This window comes from Chiloscyllium plagiosum, unplaced genomic scaffold, assembly GCF_037043375.1.
Source record: "Chiloscyllium plagiosum isolate Xiang-an unplaced genomic scaffold, Cpla_swu_hap1 HiC_scaffold_12, whole genome shotgun sequence".
NCBI lineage: Eukaryota > Metazoa > Chordata > Chondrichthyes > Orectolobiformes > Hemiscylliidae > Chiloscyllium > Chiloscyllium plagiosum.
The window spans coordinates 77772348-77791469 of NW_028270150.1; the positions used below are offsets into that span (position 1 = coordinate 77772348).

The 19122-nt window shown below is 40.2% G+C and overlaps 1 protein-coding gene across 1 annotated transcript in view; it reads left to right on the forward strand.

Moving 5' to 3' along the window:
- Positions 1–16139: 16139 nt before the first annotated feature.
- tlr7 (toll-like receptor 7) overlaps positions 16140–19122 on the forward strand; it is a 32780-nt gene continuing 29797 nt past the window's right edge. Inside the window, exon 1 of the mRNA XM_043700597.2 lies at positions 16140–16348. Coding sequence (XP_043556532.1) covers positions 16316–16348 — 33 coding nt within the window. The 5' untranslated portion in view covers positions 16140–16315. The remainder of the gene's footprint in view (positions 16349–19122) is intronic.

The window sequence follows — 19122 nt, forward strand, 5'->3', positions numbered from 1 at the left end:
TGGCATCAATCTTAAATGTGACATCCACAACTGTATATGTCTGCTGAGGTCTAACCGATATTTTATGATAACTTGCATGCTTTTGTATTCTTATGGCTCTATTTTAAAGCCAAGGATCGTTGATTTATTTGTCATGTCTTTTCAATCTGACTTTCAAAGAACAATGGCAGTTTTGGATAGCTATTCACACTATGTATTTAAAGGATGATGCACGTGACATGAAACTCATATTAAAGCATATGATTTTATCAACTTTTAAATTAAAACACAAAGCTTTTTAAATTATTGCTAACTTTTACTGGTTTGCAATTAGATTTAATTTTTCAGGAAGTGATACAGCTTTCTGTTATAGAATGGTAATATTTTTGGGAGAAGTTATAGCCTGGAGCATGACTGGAAACTTCCTCCCAAGAGTCAAGGTTGTGCTTTTAGATCATGTGGTTTTAGGCATGGTGGACTAGAATTTTGAACATGAAATGAAATCAACTGCTTACAGAATAAGGACTTGGTAGTGAAAAAGGTAATGAATGGAGTTTATATCTTGAAACATTCTTTAGTGCAACCTTCAGTGCATTTTTTTATGTTGTCACTGAATCATTGCAGACTTGAAATCTTAACTTCTGTCCTGGTGGGATGTAGAGCATTCTCAGGGAGTCTAGATTCTCAGTCAATCTTTGGACACGGTCATGGCATTAGAAAATGACAGCACTGACAAATAACATAAACCCTTATGGACCACGTATTAAAGTAATTTTCTGATCAGGGAATCAGCATTTCATTTCTGTATGACGTTGCAAGGTTTAGTTTTGGAAAGGTGATGCTTGTGCATTGCAGGCTAAAGAACAAAGTGCTAAGTCTATTTACATTGACCTAGGTAGTTCACAGGCTGGGGCGCGGAATTCTCTTTTTATAGAATGCTATTCTGTTTTAATAAAATGTGTTCACTGCAAGATGTTGGTATTTGTTAAGATTTGGCACAAAAGTAATTGCCTTGCTTAGAATATAGAATGAAAGATAAATGGCCTTTTTTGTACTCATTTGCAGGATGAGGGTGTCACTGGTTAGGCCAGCACTTATTGCCCATCCCTAATTGTCCAGAGGGTGGTTAAGGGTCAGCCACATTGTGCGTCTGGAATCACACGCAGGCCAGACCTGTTAAGGATTCTGCTTCCTTCCCTAAAGGATATTAGTAAACTAGATGGGTTTTTTTCCTCAACAATTAGCAATGGTTTCATTGTCATTAGTAGACTTTTAATTCCAGAGTTTTATTGAATTCAAATTCGTCCAACTGCTATGGCAGGATTTAAACCCAGGTCCCCAGACCGTTACACGGGTCTCTGGATAAACAGTCCAGCAATAATAGCACTAGGCTGTTACCTCCCCTTGTAATTGTAATCTATATGTAATATACAGATGTAAAATTAGACAACTAATGAGCTCTAGTTAGAAAGTGACTTCCCCAGATGTATGCATATTATAGACAAAACATATACAAAATTAAGGTTATAGAGTCACAGAGTCATAGAGATGCATAGCACGGAAACCGATCCTTCGTTCCAACTCGTCCAGGCTGACCAGATATCTCCAACTTAATCTAGTCCCACTTGTTGCACCCAGTCCATATCCCTCCAAACCTTCCTATTCATATACCCATCTAAATGCCTTTTAAATGTTGCAATCGTACTAGGCTCCACCACTTCCTCTGGCAACTCATTCCATACACGCACCACCCTCTGTGTGAAAAAATTGCCCCTTGGGTCTCTTTTATATCGTTCCACTGTCACCCTAAACCTATACCCTCTAGTTCTGGACTCCCTTACCCAAGGGAAAGGTCTTTGCCTATTTACCCTATCCATGCCTCTATAAAGTCAACCCTCAGCCTGTGATACTCCAGGGAAAACAGCCCCAGCCTGTTTAGCCTCTCCCTAAAGCTCAAATCCTCCAGCCCTGGCAACATCCTGGTAAATCTCCGCCGAACCCTTTCAACATCCTACTGATAGGAAGGAGACCAGAATTGCACACAATGTTCCAAAAGTGGCCGAACCAACGTCCTGTACAAACAACTCATCAGAATTTGTAGTAAAAGCCCATTTTGCAACAGACTGTGGTCACCAAATGTTCTTTCTGACTGTCAACAGTTAATTTTATTTCAAATCACGTTGGTTTTAGTTAAAACTGAATTGTAATGAGAACCTGATCATTGAATTGTGCACTGCTTCACATTCAGGTGAATTTAGGACTGTGTAATAAAATTTTATTACACATTATCACCATCTGCTGGCATTATGTGGGAATACATTTTTAAAAATCATTCATGAGATGTGGGCGTCACTTAGAGTTATACAGTCATAGAGATGTACAGCATAAAAACAGACCCTTTGGTCCAAATCATCCATGCTGACCAGATATCCTAAATTAATCTAGTCCCATTTGCCAGTACCTGGCCCATATCCCTCTAAATTCTTGCTATACATATACCTTTTCAAATATTGTAATTGTACCAACCTCCTCCACTTCCTCTGGCAGTTCATTCCATACTTGCAGCACCCTCTGCATGGAAAAAGTTGCCCCTTAGGTCCCTTTTAAATCTTTCCCCTCTCACTCTAAAATTATGCCCTCTAGTTCTGGACTCCCCCCACCCTAGGGACAATACCTTGTCTTTTTACCCTATCTATGCCCCTCATGATTTGATAAATCTCTATAAGATCACCCTTCAGCCTCCGACACTCCATGGAAAACAGCCCCAGCCTATTCAGCCTCTCTCTTTAGCTCAAATCCTCCAACCCTGGCAACATCCTTGTAAATCTTTTCTGAACCCTTTCAAGTTTAGCCAACCAGTGTTCTGGGGAAAAGGATAAATCAGGTGGTCACTGGACTTTAAACTTGTCAGGGGAAAGGGAAAGCAATGGGGAGTATGGAGTCAAGTAGAAAAATAAGCAACAGGTTAGCATGGGTGTAGGGTTTAAGTTCAAGGCGGACTAGGAATGAAGCAAAAAGGAACGATAACTTAGGACATATTAATAGAGATGTTGGAAATCATGTGGATAAGAAAATTAGCATTAAGATGCTTTACCTGAATGCTCGTGGTATTCGTAACAAAGTAGATAAATTAATGGCACAAATCATCGTGAATGATTATGATGTGGTAGGCATCACAGAGACATGGTTGTAGGGGGTTCAGGACTGGCAGTTAAACATCCAAGGATTTACAACTTATCAAAAACACAGGGCAGGGTTGCCATGTTAATTAAGAATGAAATTAAATCGTTTGCACTGAATGGCATAGGGTCAAATGATGTGGAGTTTGTGTGGGTGGAGTTGAGGAACCACAAAGGCAAAAAAATCATAATGGGAGTTATGTACAGACCTCCCAGCAGTGGTCAGGACCAGGGATGCAAGATGTACCAGGAAATAGATAGGGCATGTCAGAAAGGCAAGGTCACCGTGATCATGGGGTTCTTTGATATGCAAATTGACTGGGTGAATAATGTTGCTGGTTGGTCCAAAGAAAGGGAATTTATGGAATGCTTACAGGATGGCTTTTTGGAACAGCTTGTGATGGAGCCCACAAGGGAACAGGCTGTTCTGGACTTAGTGCTCTGTAATGAGCCACACTTTATAAAAAATCTTAAAGTAATGGAACACTTATGAGGCAGCGATCATAACATGGTAGAGTTCAGTCTGCAGTTTGAAAGAGAGAAGGCAAAATTGGATGTAATGGTGTTACAGTTAAATAAAGTTAAATAACGAGCATGAGAAAGGAATTGACGAAAATAGACTGGAAGCAGAGCTTAGTGGGGAAGACAGTAGAACAACAATGGCAGGAGTTTCTGGGTGTAGAGTTGTAGAGATATAGAGATGTACAGCATGGAAACAGACCCATCGGCCCAGCAATCACTTCCCTAGCTTCCCACAGAGTTCTAAGGTACACCTGATCAGGTCCTGAGGATTTATCCACCTTTACCCGTTTCAAGACGTCCAGCACTTCTTCCTTTGTAATCTGGACATTTTTCAAGATGTCACCATCTATTTCACTACAGTCTATATCTTCCATATCCTTTTCCACAGTAAATACTGATGCAAAATCTCATTTCGTATCTCTCCCATTTTCTGCAGCTCCACATAAAGGCCGTCTTGCTGATCTTTGAGGGGCCCGTACAGAGGTTCATCCCAAAGAAAAGAAAGATTATCGCGAGGGAGAAAGAGGGGATTAGACAACCATGGCTGACAAAGGAAGTCAGGAAAAGTATCAAAGAAAAAGAGAGATCCTATCAAGTGGCCAAGAATACTGGAAAATCAGAAAATTGGGAAGTCAAAAAAAAAACAGAGGATAACAAAGAGAGAAATAGGAAGGAGAGGATCAAATATGAAGGTAAGCTAGCCAGTAATATTAGAAATGGCAGTAAAGGTTTCTTTCAATACATAAGAAACACACGAGAGGCAAAAGTAGACATTGGGCCGCTCCAAATTGATGCAGGAAGGCAAGTGATGGGAAATAAGGAAATAGCTGAAGAACGTAGTAAGTACTTTGCATCAGTCTTCAGAGTGGAAGACATGAGTAATATCCCAATGATTAAGAAGACTCTGGACAGAGTTGAGTATGTTAGCCATTACAAAAGAGAAAGTGCTAGAAAGGCTAAAGCGTCGAAACATTGACAAATCTCCTGGTCCCGATGGGCTATATCAGAGAGTTCTGAGGGAGGGGGCTGAAGAAATAGTGGAGGCATTGGTTGTGATCTTCCAAAAATCACTGGAGTCAGGGAAAGTTCCAGATGATTGGAAAATCACTGTTGTAACCCCCTTGTTCAAGAAAGAATCAAGACAAAAGATGGAAAATTATAGGCCGATTAGCCTAACCTCGGTTGTAAGTAAAATTCTAGAATCCATCATTAAGGATGAGATTTCTAAATTCTTAGAAGTGCAAGGTCGGATTGGAACAAGTCAGCATGGATTTAGTAAGGGGAGGTTGTGCCTAACCAACCCGTTAGAATTCTTTGAAGAGGTAACAAGTAGGTTAGAACAGGAAGACCCAGTGGATGTTATCTATCTAGACTTCCAAAAGGTGCCTCACAGGAGGCTGCTCAGTAAGGTAAGGGCCCATTATGTTCGAGCTGAGCTAGTAGCACGGATTGAAGATTGGCTGTCTGAGAGAAGGCAGAGAGTTGGGATAAAAGGTTCTTTTTCGGAATGGCAGTTAGTAACAAGTGGTGTCCTGCAGGGTTCAAGTGTTGGGGCTGCAGCTGTTCATTTTATATATTAATGATCTGGATGAAGGGACTGGGGGCATTCTGGTGAAGTTTGCCGATGATATGAAGTTAGGCAGACAGGCAGGTAGTTCTGAGGAGGTGGGGAGGCTGCAGAAAGATTTAGACAGTTAAGGAGAGTGGTCCAAGAAATGGCTGATGAAATTCAACGCGAGCAAATGTGAGGTCTTACACTTTGGAAAAAGGAATACAGGCATGGACTATTTTATAAACGGTGAGAAAATTCATAAAGTCAAAGTACAAAGGGATCTGGGATTGCTAGTCCAGGATTCTCTACAGGCTGACTTGCAGGTTGAGCCCATGGTTAAGAAAGCAAATGTAATGTTGTCATTTATCTCAAGAGGGTTGGAATATAAAAGCAGTGATGTGCTACTGAGACTTTATAAAGTTCTAGTTCAGCCCCATTTAAAATACTGTGTCCAATTTTGGGCCCCACACCTCAGGAAGGACATACTGGCACTGGAGCATGTCCAGTGGAGATTCACACAATGATCCCTGGAATGGTAGGCCTAACATACGATGAATGGCTGAGGATCCTGGGATTGTATTCATTAGAGTTTAGAAGGTTGAGGGGAGATCTCATAGAAACTTACAAGATAATGCATGGCTTAGAAAGGGTGGACGCTGGGAATTTGTTTCTGTTAGGTGGGGAGACTAGGACCCGTGGGCACAGCCTTAGAATTAGAGGGAGTCAATTTAAAATGGAAATGATGAGACATTCCTTCAGCCAGAGTGGTGGGCCTGTGGAATTCATCACCACGGAGCGCAGTGGAGGTAGGAACGTTAAATGTCTTCAAGGCAGATATTGATAAATTCTTGAACTCGCAAGGAATTAAGGGCTACAGGGAGAGTGCGGGTAAGTGGAGTTGAAATGCCCACCAGCCATGATTGAATGGTGGAGTGGACTCGATGGGGCAAATGGCCTTACCTCCATTCCTATGTTTTATGGTCATAAGTTTCAGAATATCCTTCCAATAGGAGGGAGACCAGAATTGCACTCAATATTCCAAAAGTGGCCTAACCAATGTCCTGTACAGACGCAACATGACCTCCCAACTCCTGTACTAAAAGTACTGACCAATAAAAGAAAACATACCAAATGCCTTCTTCACTATCCTATCTACCTGAGACTCCACTTTCAAGGAGCTATGAACCTGCACTTGCTGGGCCAGCATTTATTGCCATTCTCTAGTTGCCCTTGAGTGAGCTACCTTCTTGAAACTTTTGAAGTGGATCAGCCCACATGGTATTGAGATGGAGTTCTTATGAACGATACAAACTTATGAACAATGAATGAACAAAATATCTTAAGAACGTTTATCTCATTCATCCTATATGACATATTCTGACACATCTCTTTTTTGAAGATAAAGTTGCATGATTTTCACCAACAAATCAGTCATATAAATAAAATTACACAGGCATCAGAGAGGTTGATGAGGGTACTGTTATTGAAATGTATGCAAACTTTTCAACTATCACACAATAAAATTGTTCACAAAATTAAAGCTCATAGGATTAAGGATTCAGTGGCAACATGGATGCAAAATGTAAAGGATAGGAAACAGATTATGGTGAAATGTTGTTTGAGAGAAATATGCTGTGGTGTACCTTAGGGATCAATATTAAGATTACTGCATTATTTATGTATACATCCACACATGGATAAATTACATGAACCTGGGTATGTAGAAAATAATTTCAAAATTTTTAGGGAACACAAAAACTTGGAAGTGTAATAGCAAACTTCAGGAAGATATAATGTGGGGTAAAATGGGTAGATATGTTGCAAAAACAACAGCTTACATTTACATAGCATTTTTATCATAATGAAATGCACCTGGTTGCAAAGTGCAAATTCTTCTCAATTTCATGAATGTAAACTAATTGATATCAGTTTAAGTAGGGTGTAAGAACAGGGAAACCTAGCAGTGGACTCTTGAAGGTGTTAGGACAACTAAAGAAGGGCATTAAGAAGGCATCCAAGGTAATTGTTTTTTATTGATAATAACAACTCACAACACCTTTATCGAACTTTGTAAAATGCTTTACAAGAATATTATAAAACAATGTATGACATCAAGCCATTAAGAGATATTAAGTCACATGACCAAAAGGTACAGTATGATTGACAGAAATTATCAAAGAAGAAAAATGAAGCACAGAGGGTGTAGGGAGGGTATTCCTGAGTTTAGGTTCTGAGCAGCGAAGGATATGGCCACCTATGGTGCAGTGAATAAAACTGGGGATGTTCAAGGTGGCAGAGCTTGATGAATGTCAATATCTCCCAGGATACTTGGATACCTCAGCTATCTGTGGGGCTGGACAGGATTGCAGAAATGGGGAGAGCTGACACCAAGGATGGATTTGAAAACAAGGATGAGAATTTTTAAAATTAAGACATTCCTTATCCTTGATACTATTATGTAATATCTAACTTGAAAGTTGTTACTGAAATATGTTGCAAAGTAACTCAATATTCAACATTTTGATGTTTCAATAAATAGGTAAAATGGAAAAGAAGGTGTGGTAGCTTTGTTAATAAAGGAAGTTATCAGTGTTGTAGTTACTAGCGATATAGGCACAATACGCATAGGTGAGGTGACGTCCTAGTGGTGTTACCTCTGGTCTGTTAATCCAGAGATCTAGTAAATATTTTTCTGGTTTGAACCCTGCCATGGCAGATGGTGGAATTTGAATTCAATAAGAAGTGTGGAATTAAGAATCTAATAATGACAATCCATTGCTGATTGTCAGGAAAAAATGATCTGATTCACAAAAGTCCTTTAGGGAAGGAAACTGCCAATCCTTACCTGGTCTGGCCTACATATAATCCAGATTGTTTCTTAACTGCCCTCTGCGATGGGCAATAAATACTGGCCTAACCAGCGACACCCTCATCCCATAAATGAATTTTTAAAAACCACGATACATGAAAATAAGGGAAGGCAAGGGATCTGAGTCATGGGTCGGAGTCATCTATATGACCTTGAAAAATTGTTGCATTGTGGGACAAAGTATAAATCAGAAATTAATGGGGGCATGTTAGAAAAGCACCACAATAGCCATCGGTGATTGTAATTTGTATATTGACTGGACAAATCAGATGGGCAAGGAAAACGTGGAAGACAAATTTGATCAGTAATTCATAGATTGTTTCTTAGTGCAGTATGTCACAGTAGGTTATTTTAGATCTAGTCATGTGTAATGCGGTAGGATTGACAGGAAATCTCATAATTGAAGATAACGACCATCATGTAACACTGTAGAATTTCAAATTCAGTTGGTAAGTAAATCAGATTTCAAAGCAGTGTTTTCGACTTCACAAGGGCAATCTCTAATGTATGGTAAAAGCAGGGAAAATAGACTAAGGGGAAGATCAATGCATGATCAGTGGCAGATATTTTAAGTAGATATTTCACAGCAACAGTTGCTAAGCAAAAGCTTATTCTGATCAAAGCATTGATGAGAAGATTGAATCACCTTTGGTTAACAAAGGCAGTCAAGGAGAGTGTCAATCAAAAACTAAGTCTTAGACCAGAGGATTGAGTTTTTTTTTAAGAACAAGCAGCAGATGATTAAAAAAAAATAAATAATGATAAAATAAAGAGGGAGAAGATTGACTGTGAAACTGTCATGAAGTATAACATTTTTTTTAAAAATGTTACAGCTTCCACAGTTATATAAAAAGACAGTAGCTAAAGTTAGAGTGGAATCCTTGGAAGATGCAATTGGAGAATTGAACAGGAAAATGGGGAACAGGGTAATGGGGAACAAAGTAATGTGGAACAAAGTAATGTGGAACAGGGTAATGGGGAACAGGGAATGTGGAACAAGGTAATGTGGAACAGGAAAATGGGGAACAGAGAAATGGGGAACAGGGAAATGGGGAACAGGGTAATGGGGAACAAGGAAATGGGGAACAAGGTAATGGGGAACAGGAAAATGGGGAACAGGAAAATGGGGAACAGGGAAATGGGGAACAAGGTAATGGGGAACAGGAAAATGGGGAACAGGGTAATGGGGAACAAGGTAATGGGGAACAGGGAAATGGGGAACAAGGTAATAGGGAACAGGAAAATGGGGAACAGGGAAATGGGGAACAAGGTAATGGGGAACAGGGAAATGGGGAACAAGGTAATGGGGAACAGGGTAATGGTAAATAATTGAAAGCAATTTTTTGCATCAGTCTTTATCATGGAGGACACTACTAAAATTCCAATGAGAACAGATAAGCAAGATGCTAATGGGTGAAAAGATTTTATAGCAGTTCTAATACGAGATACAAGGTATTTGATAAACTAAACTAAATTAATGGGGGGGATTTCAAAACTAGTTACAAAATAAAAGGGCCCTCATTTAAAACTGAAAAGCAGAAGAATTTCTTCTCTCAGAAAGTTGTGGATAGCTGTGATTCCACTCCAGAGAGTTGTGAAGGAGATCACTGAAAGGATTTCAAGAGAAGGTAGGTAATTCTTGAAATTTCAAAATGTTGAAAGCTGTGAGGAGATGGCGTGAAATAAGGGTCAGGGCCTGGGCAGATAAACGATGATCTTGAAGGAGCAAATTACTGCAGATGCTGGAATATGTACTTTGTGATCCTCAGCCATAATCTTTTTGAATGACTGGACAACCTACTCCTGTTCCTATTTCTTATGTTCTTGTCTAGGAACTATTATAGATCATTGAGCACAGAGGTGAAAGTAGAAAGGAACTTGATTCATATTAAGAAATAGATTCAAATTTAAGAAGGTTAGAACTTGAGAGATCAGCCAGGACTGCATTGGAATCATTAAACCTAATGAAAGGAAAAAGATATGAATGGGGATTTTAGTAGCAGATGACCTGAAACACAGGTCAGGCATAGAGACAAAATAAAATGAAACCAAGCTAAATCTTTATCAAACATAGGTTAGGTCTCAGCTGGAGTACTGTTTGAGCACCATGTTCAGGAAGGATCTTCCTAGAATTGTACTGACAATCAGGCACTTCAGTCTTTTGAAGAGCCTGGAGAACTTGGATTGTTCGGAGATGGAAAAGGATAAGTCAGATATGTTAAATTAATCAAGTTAATACAGCAACGTTCTGGAGCTAACCAGAAATTGTGGATGTAAGGTACCGGGGTGGAATGAAACTTCTGTTTTTACAGGGTGAATTGTGAATTTAAATGTACTGCTTAAAAGAAGATAGAAGCAGCTACTTAAACAAAAAAAGGAAATTGAATAAGTGTTTGGAAGGAAAGAAACTGCAGGCAAAGGAAGAACAAATTTGTTCATCCAGTGAACTCATACACAATGGGCAAAATGATCTCCTGTGCCGTATTATTGGATAATTCTATCAGCTAACCTCCCAGTAACATCCAAGACATACTGATGTCACAATCTTGCTCAATATTTGCTCATTACTGCCCAATGTGTTAACACTTTTTTTTCTAGGGGCTTTCCAAAATTACAGCAATCAGAAGAGCCTCCTTGAAAATGAATCTTAATATATTTAAACTCAAGTTCTTGACTCCAAATCATTTCTGTAAATGATAACCAGCTGGGCACCATCAATTCTCGCCATTTACCAATCTGAGTAATTATCTCTAACGTCTATTCTGTTTCATAACAAGATTGCTCTCCATTACTTGTCACATCACTACACGTCCTCTGAAAAGTAATTTGTGTACTATGCATAGTTTTATCAAAGACTTTTCAGAGATCCAAATTATCTCCTTCTGCAATTTTCAGTTTTATTTCTATCATGGCCAGAGAGCATGAAAAGAAATCTGTACACCATATTTTATTTCTTTACAAAATGTACAACTTTACTGGACTGAGAATGGGTAAGGCTGATCACATTATTGTATTCCCAGAAGCTTCTGAAGCAACTGCATTATATCGACATTACATTGGAAGCTGATGCAAAGGACTTGGAGACAAGCTATCTAATTCTAGCTAGCTCTAGACACAGGAAAACAGAAAGATGCATAACGCTAAAATGAGCACTACAGATTTTAGTTATCTCATCACCTTGCAATGGAAACTCTAATGGGGAAGATAAAGCTACATTGTTAGCTTAACAGTCTTTAATTAGCCCACTAAGATAGGCCCTCAATACCTGAAGTGTTGTTCCTTGTCAAATGACTAAAATCGGAACTGATTAAATTGTTTAAATGTGCAATTCTTGGAGTCTAAGTCAGTTGCTGTTTGACCTCCCTGGACTTGTTCTTTCCTTGTGTACATATATATAGAAATTATATTAGCTGGCTGTGAGTCCTCTGATATTGTTCCCTTGTCTATTGTGACAGCTCAGCTGCAGAAATAAATTCTAAAGGACAATTGGGAATGCTTTTCTAGTGTGGAAAAGACTTGAAGAACTAATTCTTTGTGCTTTGACCCAGTCTTGGTTCACAATGGGCTTAATCCATCAAATTTCTCAGTCAAAAAGTTACAATTGCTGCAAATAATATAAAACAGACATTAACTCAATCAATTTTTCACAAAATTGGAGATAGTCAACATGGTTTCGTCAAGGGCAGATCGTATCTCACAAATCTCATTGAGTTTTTTGAGAAGGTGACCAAGCATGTGGATGAGGATAGGGCAGTTGACCTGGTGTACACGGACTTCAGTAAAGCCATTGATAAGGTTCCACATGGTAGGCTGTTGGAGAAAATGCGGAGGCATGGGATTGAGGGTGACTTAGCAGTTTGGATTAGAAACTGGGTTTCTGTAAGACGGCAGCAAGTGGTGGTTGATGAAAAATATTCAGCCTGGAGTCCGGTTACTAGTTGTGTGCCACAATGATTTGTTTTGGGACCACCGCTATTTGTCATTTTTATAAATGGATAGGTTATTGAGTTTGCAGATGACACTAAAGTCGGTGGAATGGTGGACAGTGTGGAGGAATGTTGCAGGTTGCAGGAGGAATTGGATAAACTGCAGAATTGGGCTGAGAGGTGGCAAATGGAGTTCAATGCAGCTAAATGTGAGGTGATTCACTTTGGGAAGAATAACAGGAAGGCAGAATACTGGGTCAATGGAACGTTTCTTGGTAGTGTGGATGTGCAGAGGGATCTTGGAGTCCATGTACATAGATCCCTGAAAGTTGCCACCCAGGTTTGGTAGTGCTGTTAAGAAGGCATACCGTTAGGTTTCATTGGTAGAGGGATTGATTTCCGGAACCGCAATATCATGCTGCAACTATACAAAATACTGGTGCAGCCACACTTGGAATATTGTGTACAGTTCTGGTTGCCCCATTACAGGAAGGATGTGCAAGCATTGGAAAAGGTGCAGAGGAGATTTACCAGGATGGTCTGGAGGGAAGGTCTTATGAGGAAAGGCTGAGGGACTTAAGTCTGTTCTGATTGGAGAGAAAAAGGCTAAGAGGGGATTTAGTAGAGACATCCAAGATGTTCAGAGGATTAGATAGGGTGGCAGCGAGAGTCTTTTTCCTAGGATGATGACATCGGTTTGTACAAGGGGCTATAGCTGCAAATTGAGGGGTGATAGATTTAAACAGATGTCAGATCAGGTTCTTTACTCAGAGAGTGGTAAGGGCGTGGAATGCCCTGCCTGCCAATGTAGTTAACTCAGCCACATTAGGGGCATTTAAACAGTCCTTGGCTAAGTATATGGATGATGATGGGATAGTGTAGGGGAATTGGCTTAGATTAGTTTACAAGTTGGCACGACATCGAGGGCCGAAGGGCCTGTTCTGCGCTCTATTGTTCTAAGTTCTATTAAAACAGGATCAACATGCTGTCTGAGGAAAATCATAATTATAAAGATGGAGAACTGCAAACTGCAAAAAAAATTTTGTTTGGGGATAATAATTGAGGAAATAGACTAAGCTTCCTTTTAAAGGCACTTCATGTTTAAGCATTTGATTATAATGCTTACATTTATTAGCTAAAAGCAGGACCATGATGGAAACAACAAATGAAAGGTTGTGACATTCTGGTTTCTGTTGGTGGCAAGACTTTTTTATTGTCATTTAATACATTAATGCAACGTTCCAAACGGAACTTATCTACAACAACAAAAAGCCTTTACATAGGAACTATATTCTGCTCACAGAATATTTGTGTCATTGAAAACGAATTCAGTAAATTACATCCACAGGTGACCTAATAGTGAATGGAAGAACATTGGATTAATTAGAGAGGTAACAATTGAACTTGTAGGATTTTGTTAGAAAAGCTTAAATCAGCAGTTGCCTGAATTTCAGCAGATTACTAATGAAGAGCTTTTGCCTGAACCATCGACTCCCCTGCTCTTCTGATGCTGCTTGACCTGCTGTGCTTCCTTCCAGCTCCACATTTTATCAACTCTGACTTTACAGCATCTGGAGTCCTCACTAACTCCAAGTTGAAATACACTGACAGACTTATTAAAAATAACTGAATATGTGCTACCAACAGCAAGATGGTTACTTGCGAATGCACAGATGGCAAATGTAACTGCACCGCTGCGATACAGCCTTCAGACATACGTGTTGCTATTGCAACCACCTCCATCCCCGGACTATTGTACTGGCTGCACCCTCTCCCTGCTGCAGTCTCTCCTCAGTTGCTGCACCGACTGCCTGGATCACCCCTTGTCTCTGGCATTTGGAGTAGCAAGTGAGATGGGTCTGACGCCCCTCTGTCTGAGCTCTGCTCCTGGTTAGCTGTTTTCCTATTTACCTCAGGGACGTCAGGCCCTCCACAAAATAATCTACGAGGCTATTCCTTGCTCAAGCCAGTGTCGGCGCTGATGGTATTGTCAAAGGGACAGGCTGTAGGCGGCCGAGCAGTTGTGCTGGAAATACAGCTGTAAAAATGACTTAACATCCAACTGATTCACACCCCAGAATTATTTTAAACACATGGCCAATTATAGTACATTTCATAGAGACACTGCTGATTCCTATTAAGAGAATTTACTGTCATCGTATTTCTGTGGCAGGAAGTAAAACATGTACTGTGTAGCTCCAAGACAAGGTGAAAGTGAATGTGTGATCCACTGAGAGACAAGCAGCATCAGCCAAATTCTACCTATAAATCCAAATGTTCATGCAATCTGTTGGCTTTTCTACCTGTCTCGAGCTATCAGATATCTTGGCAAAAGTGAGGACAGCAGATGCTGGAGATCAGAGTTAAGAGTGTGGTGCTGGAAAAGCACAGCAGGTCAGGCAGCATCCGAGGAGCAGGAGAATCGACATTTTGGACATACGCCCTTTATCAGGATGAGAGCCTCAGATGACTGTCTGTGAGGAGTTTACATTTCCTGATGAAGGGCTTATGCCTGAAACATCGATTCTTCTGCTCCTTGGATGCTGCCTGACCTGCTGTGCTTTACCTGCACCACACTCTCAACTCATAAGTATTTCCTTCTATTTTGCTTCCAGTTCTTTTTTTCATATGCGAACTTCTTTTAAATTCACCACATTAAATATAAGATTTTCCAATGAAGGAAAAGCACACCCCGTTTTCATACATTGATGCCAGCTAACTGGCTTCTCAACATATCCTTTGATCCTCTCCGAAAGAAAACACCACATGTCACTTGAATCTATTTAAATATTCCTTTCACTCTAGAAACATCCAATAACTACTTTTTAAGTGACCTAGTTCTAGCAGATATAGCTGCGACTCATTTAGAACTTGCCTCTGAGTCAGGAGGTTGCACTTTGAGTTTCACTGGCAAATCCAATGCTACTCCAGTGGTGTGCGGTTGGAGGTGCTGTTCGTCAAATTCTGCATTCTTGAACATCACCGTATGCCAACCAAAGGCCTTATTTGCACTCTCAGTTGGATATGAAAAATATCGTGGAAATACTTTTCCCAATATCAACATGACTAAAAAAGATGACCTGGTCATTATCACTCACTGTTTGTGGGATCTCACTGAATACAAATTAGCTGTCATATTCTTACGTTACAATGATGTGGAGGTGCTAATGTTGGACTGGGGTTGACAAAGTCAGAACTCACACAATAACAGGTTATAATCCAACAGGTTTTATATTTGAAACCACAAGCTTTTGAAGCACTGTTCCTTCATCAGGTGAAGTCCTTTCCATGTCAGTTAAGTGGGTGCCATCATGAAACGTTTGGGTTATTGTGGTTTCCCCATAGGTGGGAGAGACCAAGTGAGACAATCCTAGAAATGATCTTGATTTCCATTTCCTCCCCCAGCAGCAAAAATCCTGCCTTCTTATTTAGGTGGAACGGTGGCTCAGTGGTTAGCACTGCTGCCTCACAGCACCAGGGACCTGGGTTTGATTCCAGCTTCAGACGACTGTCTGTGTACGCTTTGCACATTCTCCCCATGTCTGTGTGGGTTTCCTTCTGCAATCTAACGATGTGCAGGTTAGGTGAATTGGCCATGCTAAATTGCCTATAGTGTTCAAGGTATTTAGGTTAGGTGCATAGCCAGGGATCAACGTAGAATAATAGGGTCTGGGTGGGATACTCTTTGGAGGGTTGGTGTGGACTTGTTGGGCCAAATAGCCTGTTTCCACACTGCAGGGATTCTATTCTTCATATTTACATCTCATCAGCTGGAATATTGTATCTGAGCCTAACTTAGTGTGGTTCAATTTTTTTTGGTCTACTATTCAAATTGAACACAAATTAATATCCACAATAACTGGTGTATTTTAGTTACCAAATTTGCTTTGTTTTAGGTATAGGAAAAAAATCAGTAGAAAGCATTTGGAAACTCCTTTACAAAATGTGTAACACAGAATATGTATTATAATCAGCCATTATACTCATAGCTACAGTTTATTAACCAAGCAAATCATTTTGTTTCATGCTATCTTTGGAGAGGTGGAACTAATAATTGAGTTTCAGTTTCATTCTTCTGATATAAGGGAAACTTAATTTGACATGAAGTTCATACTTGCTCCTGGTTATATCTGGATCTGCTATAACCAGGCTGCTAGATCTACAGTATGCACTATATACACTCTATAAAAAACTTTAATTGATAAGACAAGATAATGATGAAAACATTGTCATTCCAAGCATATTCTACCACTTTCTTTTGTCGAAAGATGGAAGGTTACTGAGACAAATGTGGAAACTCTTAGCTACAGCAGAAAAAATGGTAGGTGTTGTATCACTTCCACTTTTCTTTAACCATGTGTTGATCTTTGGAGATTTTTAAGTAATCTAGTTTATTTAATTTTCTTACACTTCTCACATTTATGTGTTGGGTTTTCAGGAGATATTTTGTACTTCAATTTCAACATGTTATGTTTGATTTCAGAGGCAGCCTTGCTTTCAACAATGAACATTATTTGTGCTGTATGGCTGTTCAATATTGCATTAGCAGAACCTATTCATTTTTACATACAATGTAAAACAAAATGTAAGTTTTCATTGCTGAACAGAAACATAATGGACAGAGGGGTCTTCTGAAAGGATGCTCACTTCTCTTCAGGAGAACTTGGAATAAATAAATGTTTGCTGAAAATGTACCGTTAAGAAAGTTGTTCGTATAGATGAGTTTGATTCTCACTGGTGCGCTGCATCAGACAGGTCTGTACTATATTTGTTGTCCCTTTCACCAGGGCTAGGGAGCTGGAAGACAAGCCAAGGCTCTCAGTCTTGAGCACTTTAACAGACCTGTACTAGAAATGTTTGTGGAAGACATGTTCAGGTGTAGCAACAATGTCCCCACGAATAGACTAGCTGCACATATTCACTGCCTAGAGGATTGTAACTCATCATAAATTATTGCTTTTAAAGAAGGAGGCAAAAAAAAGTTTTTCTGGAGATAAAAGAAATATGTGTATTTAAATCTATCTTTAATTTAAAAATCTTGTGTGAAATTAGGTTTTAAGATGGTTCTAAAACTGACATCTGTGATTTAAGAGAATGGTTTGCAATCTCAAAAACTGACTAGTACATTATGATGCGATAATTGAGAAACATTCACTGTAGTTTCTTTTTATTTATTTGTGGGATGTGGGCCTTTCCAGCTGAGCCAGAATTTATTGCCAATCCATAGTTGCCCAGGAAGAGTCAGCCACATTGCTGTGGGTCTGGAGTCACATGTAGACCAGACCAAATATGTATGAGATTTCCTTTCCTAAAGGACATTAGCAAACCAGATTGGTTTTTATAACCATCAACCAAAGTGGTTTACATGGTCAGCATCAGGCTAGTTGGCTCAGTGGTTAGCACTGTTGCCTTACAGTGCCAGCGACCCAGGTTTGATTCCAGCCTTAGATGACTGACTGTGTGGAGTTTGCACATTCTCCCTGTGACTGCATGGGTTTCCTCCAGGTGCTTCGGTTTCTTCCCACAATCCAATAAAGATGTGCAGATCAGGTAATCAAAGTTTGTGAGAAGGTTTGTAGCTCGGGTGCTCGTTGCTGTGGTTCTGTTCGCCGAACTGGAAGTTTTTGTTGCAAACGTTTCGTTCCCTGTCCAGGTGACATCCTCAGTGCTTGGGAGCCTCCTGTGAAGCGCTTCTGTGGTGTTTCCTCCGGCATTTATAATGGCCTATCCCTGCTGCTTCCGGTTGTCAGTTTCAGCTGTCCGCTGTAGTGGCTGGTATATTGGGTCCAGGTCTATGTGTTTGTTGATGGAGTTTGTGGATGAGTGCCATGCTTCTAGGAATTCTCTGGCTGTTCTTTGTTTCGCTTGCCCTATAATGGTAGTGTTGTCCCAGTCAAATTCATGTTGCTTGTCGTCTGCGTGTGTGGCTGCTAGGGATAGCTGGTCGTGTCGTTTCGTGGCTAGTTGATGTTCGTGGATGCGGATCGTTAGCTGTCTTCCTGTTTGTCCCATATAGTGTTTTGTGCAGTCCTTGCATGGGATTTTGTACACTACATTAGTTTTGCTCATGCTGGGTATCGGGTCCTTCGTTCTGGTGAACAGGAAGACAGCTATCGATCCGCATCCACGAACATCAACTAGCCACAAAACGACACGACCAGCTATCCCTAGCAGCCACACACGCAGACGACAAGCAACATGAATTTGACTGGGATAACACTACCATTTTAGGGCAAGCGAAACAAAGAACAGCCAGGGAATTCCTAGAAGCTTGGCACTCATCCACAAACTCCATCAACAAACACATAGACCTGGACCCAATATACCGGCCACTACAGCGGACAGCTGAAACTGACAACCGGAAGCGGCAGGGACAGGCCACTATAAATGCAGGAGGAAACACCACAGAAGCGCTTCACAGGAGGCTCCCAAGCACTGAGGATGTCACCTAGACAGGGGACGAAACGTTTGCAACAAAAACTTCCAGCTCGGCGAACAGAACCACAGCAGATTAGGTGAATTGGCTATGCTAAATAGTGTTAGGTGCATTAGTCAGAGGGAGATGGGTCTGGGTGGGTTACTCTTCAGAGGGTCGGTGCGGACTTGTTGGACCAAGATATTATTGAATTCAAATTTCACATTTGCTATGTAGAGATTCAAACTCAGTTCTCCAGAACATTAGCCTAAGATTCTGGATATATCTAGAGGACTGAAGTATAAGGATGCAGAGATTACATTGCAACTATACAAAGCCTTAGTTAGATCTGACTTGGAGTACTATGAGCAGATCTGAGCACCACACCTTAGGAAGGATATGTAATCTTAGAGTACAACACAGGTTTACAAGAATGATACCTGGATTTCAGGGGTTAAGTTACGAGGAGAAATTATACAAATTAGGCCTGTTTTCTCTAGAATTTAAAAGATTAAGGAGCCTGATTGAAGATTTTGTGATACTAACAGTAAAAGACAGGATGGATCAAAATAAACTTTTTCCAGTGTTTGGAGATTCTAGAATAAGGGGCATAGTCTAAAAAGTAGGGCCAAACTGTCCAGGGGAGATATTAAGAAGCACTTTTTCATATAAAGAGTGGT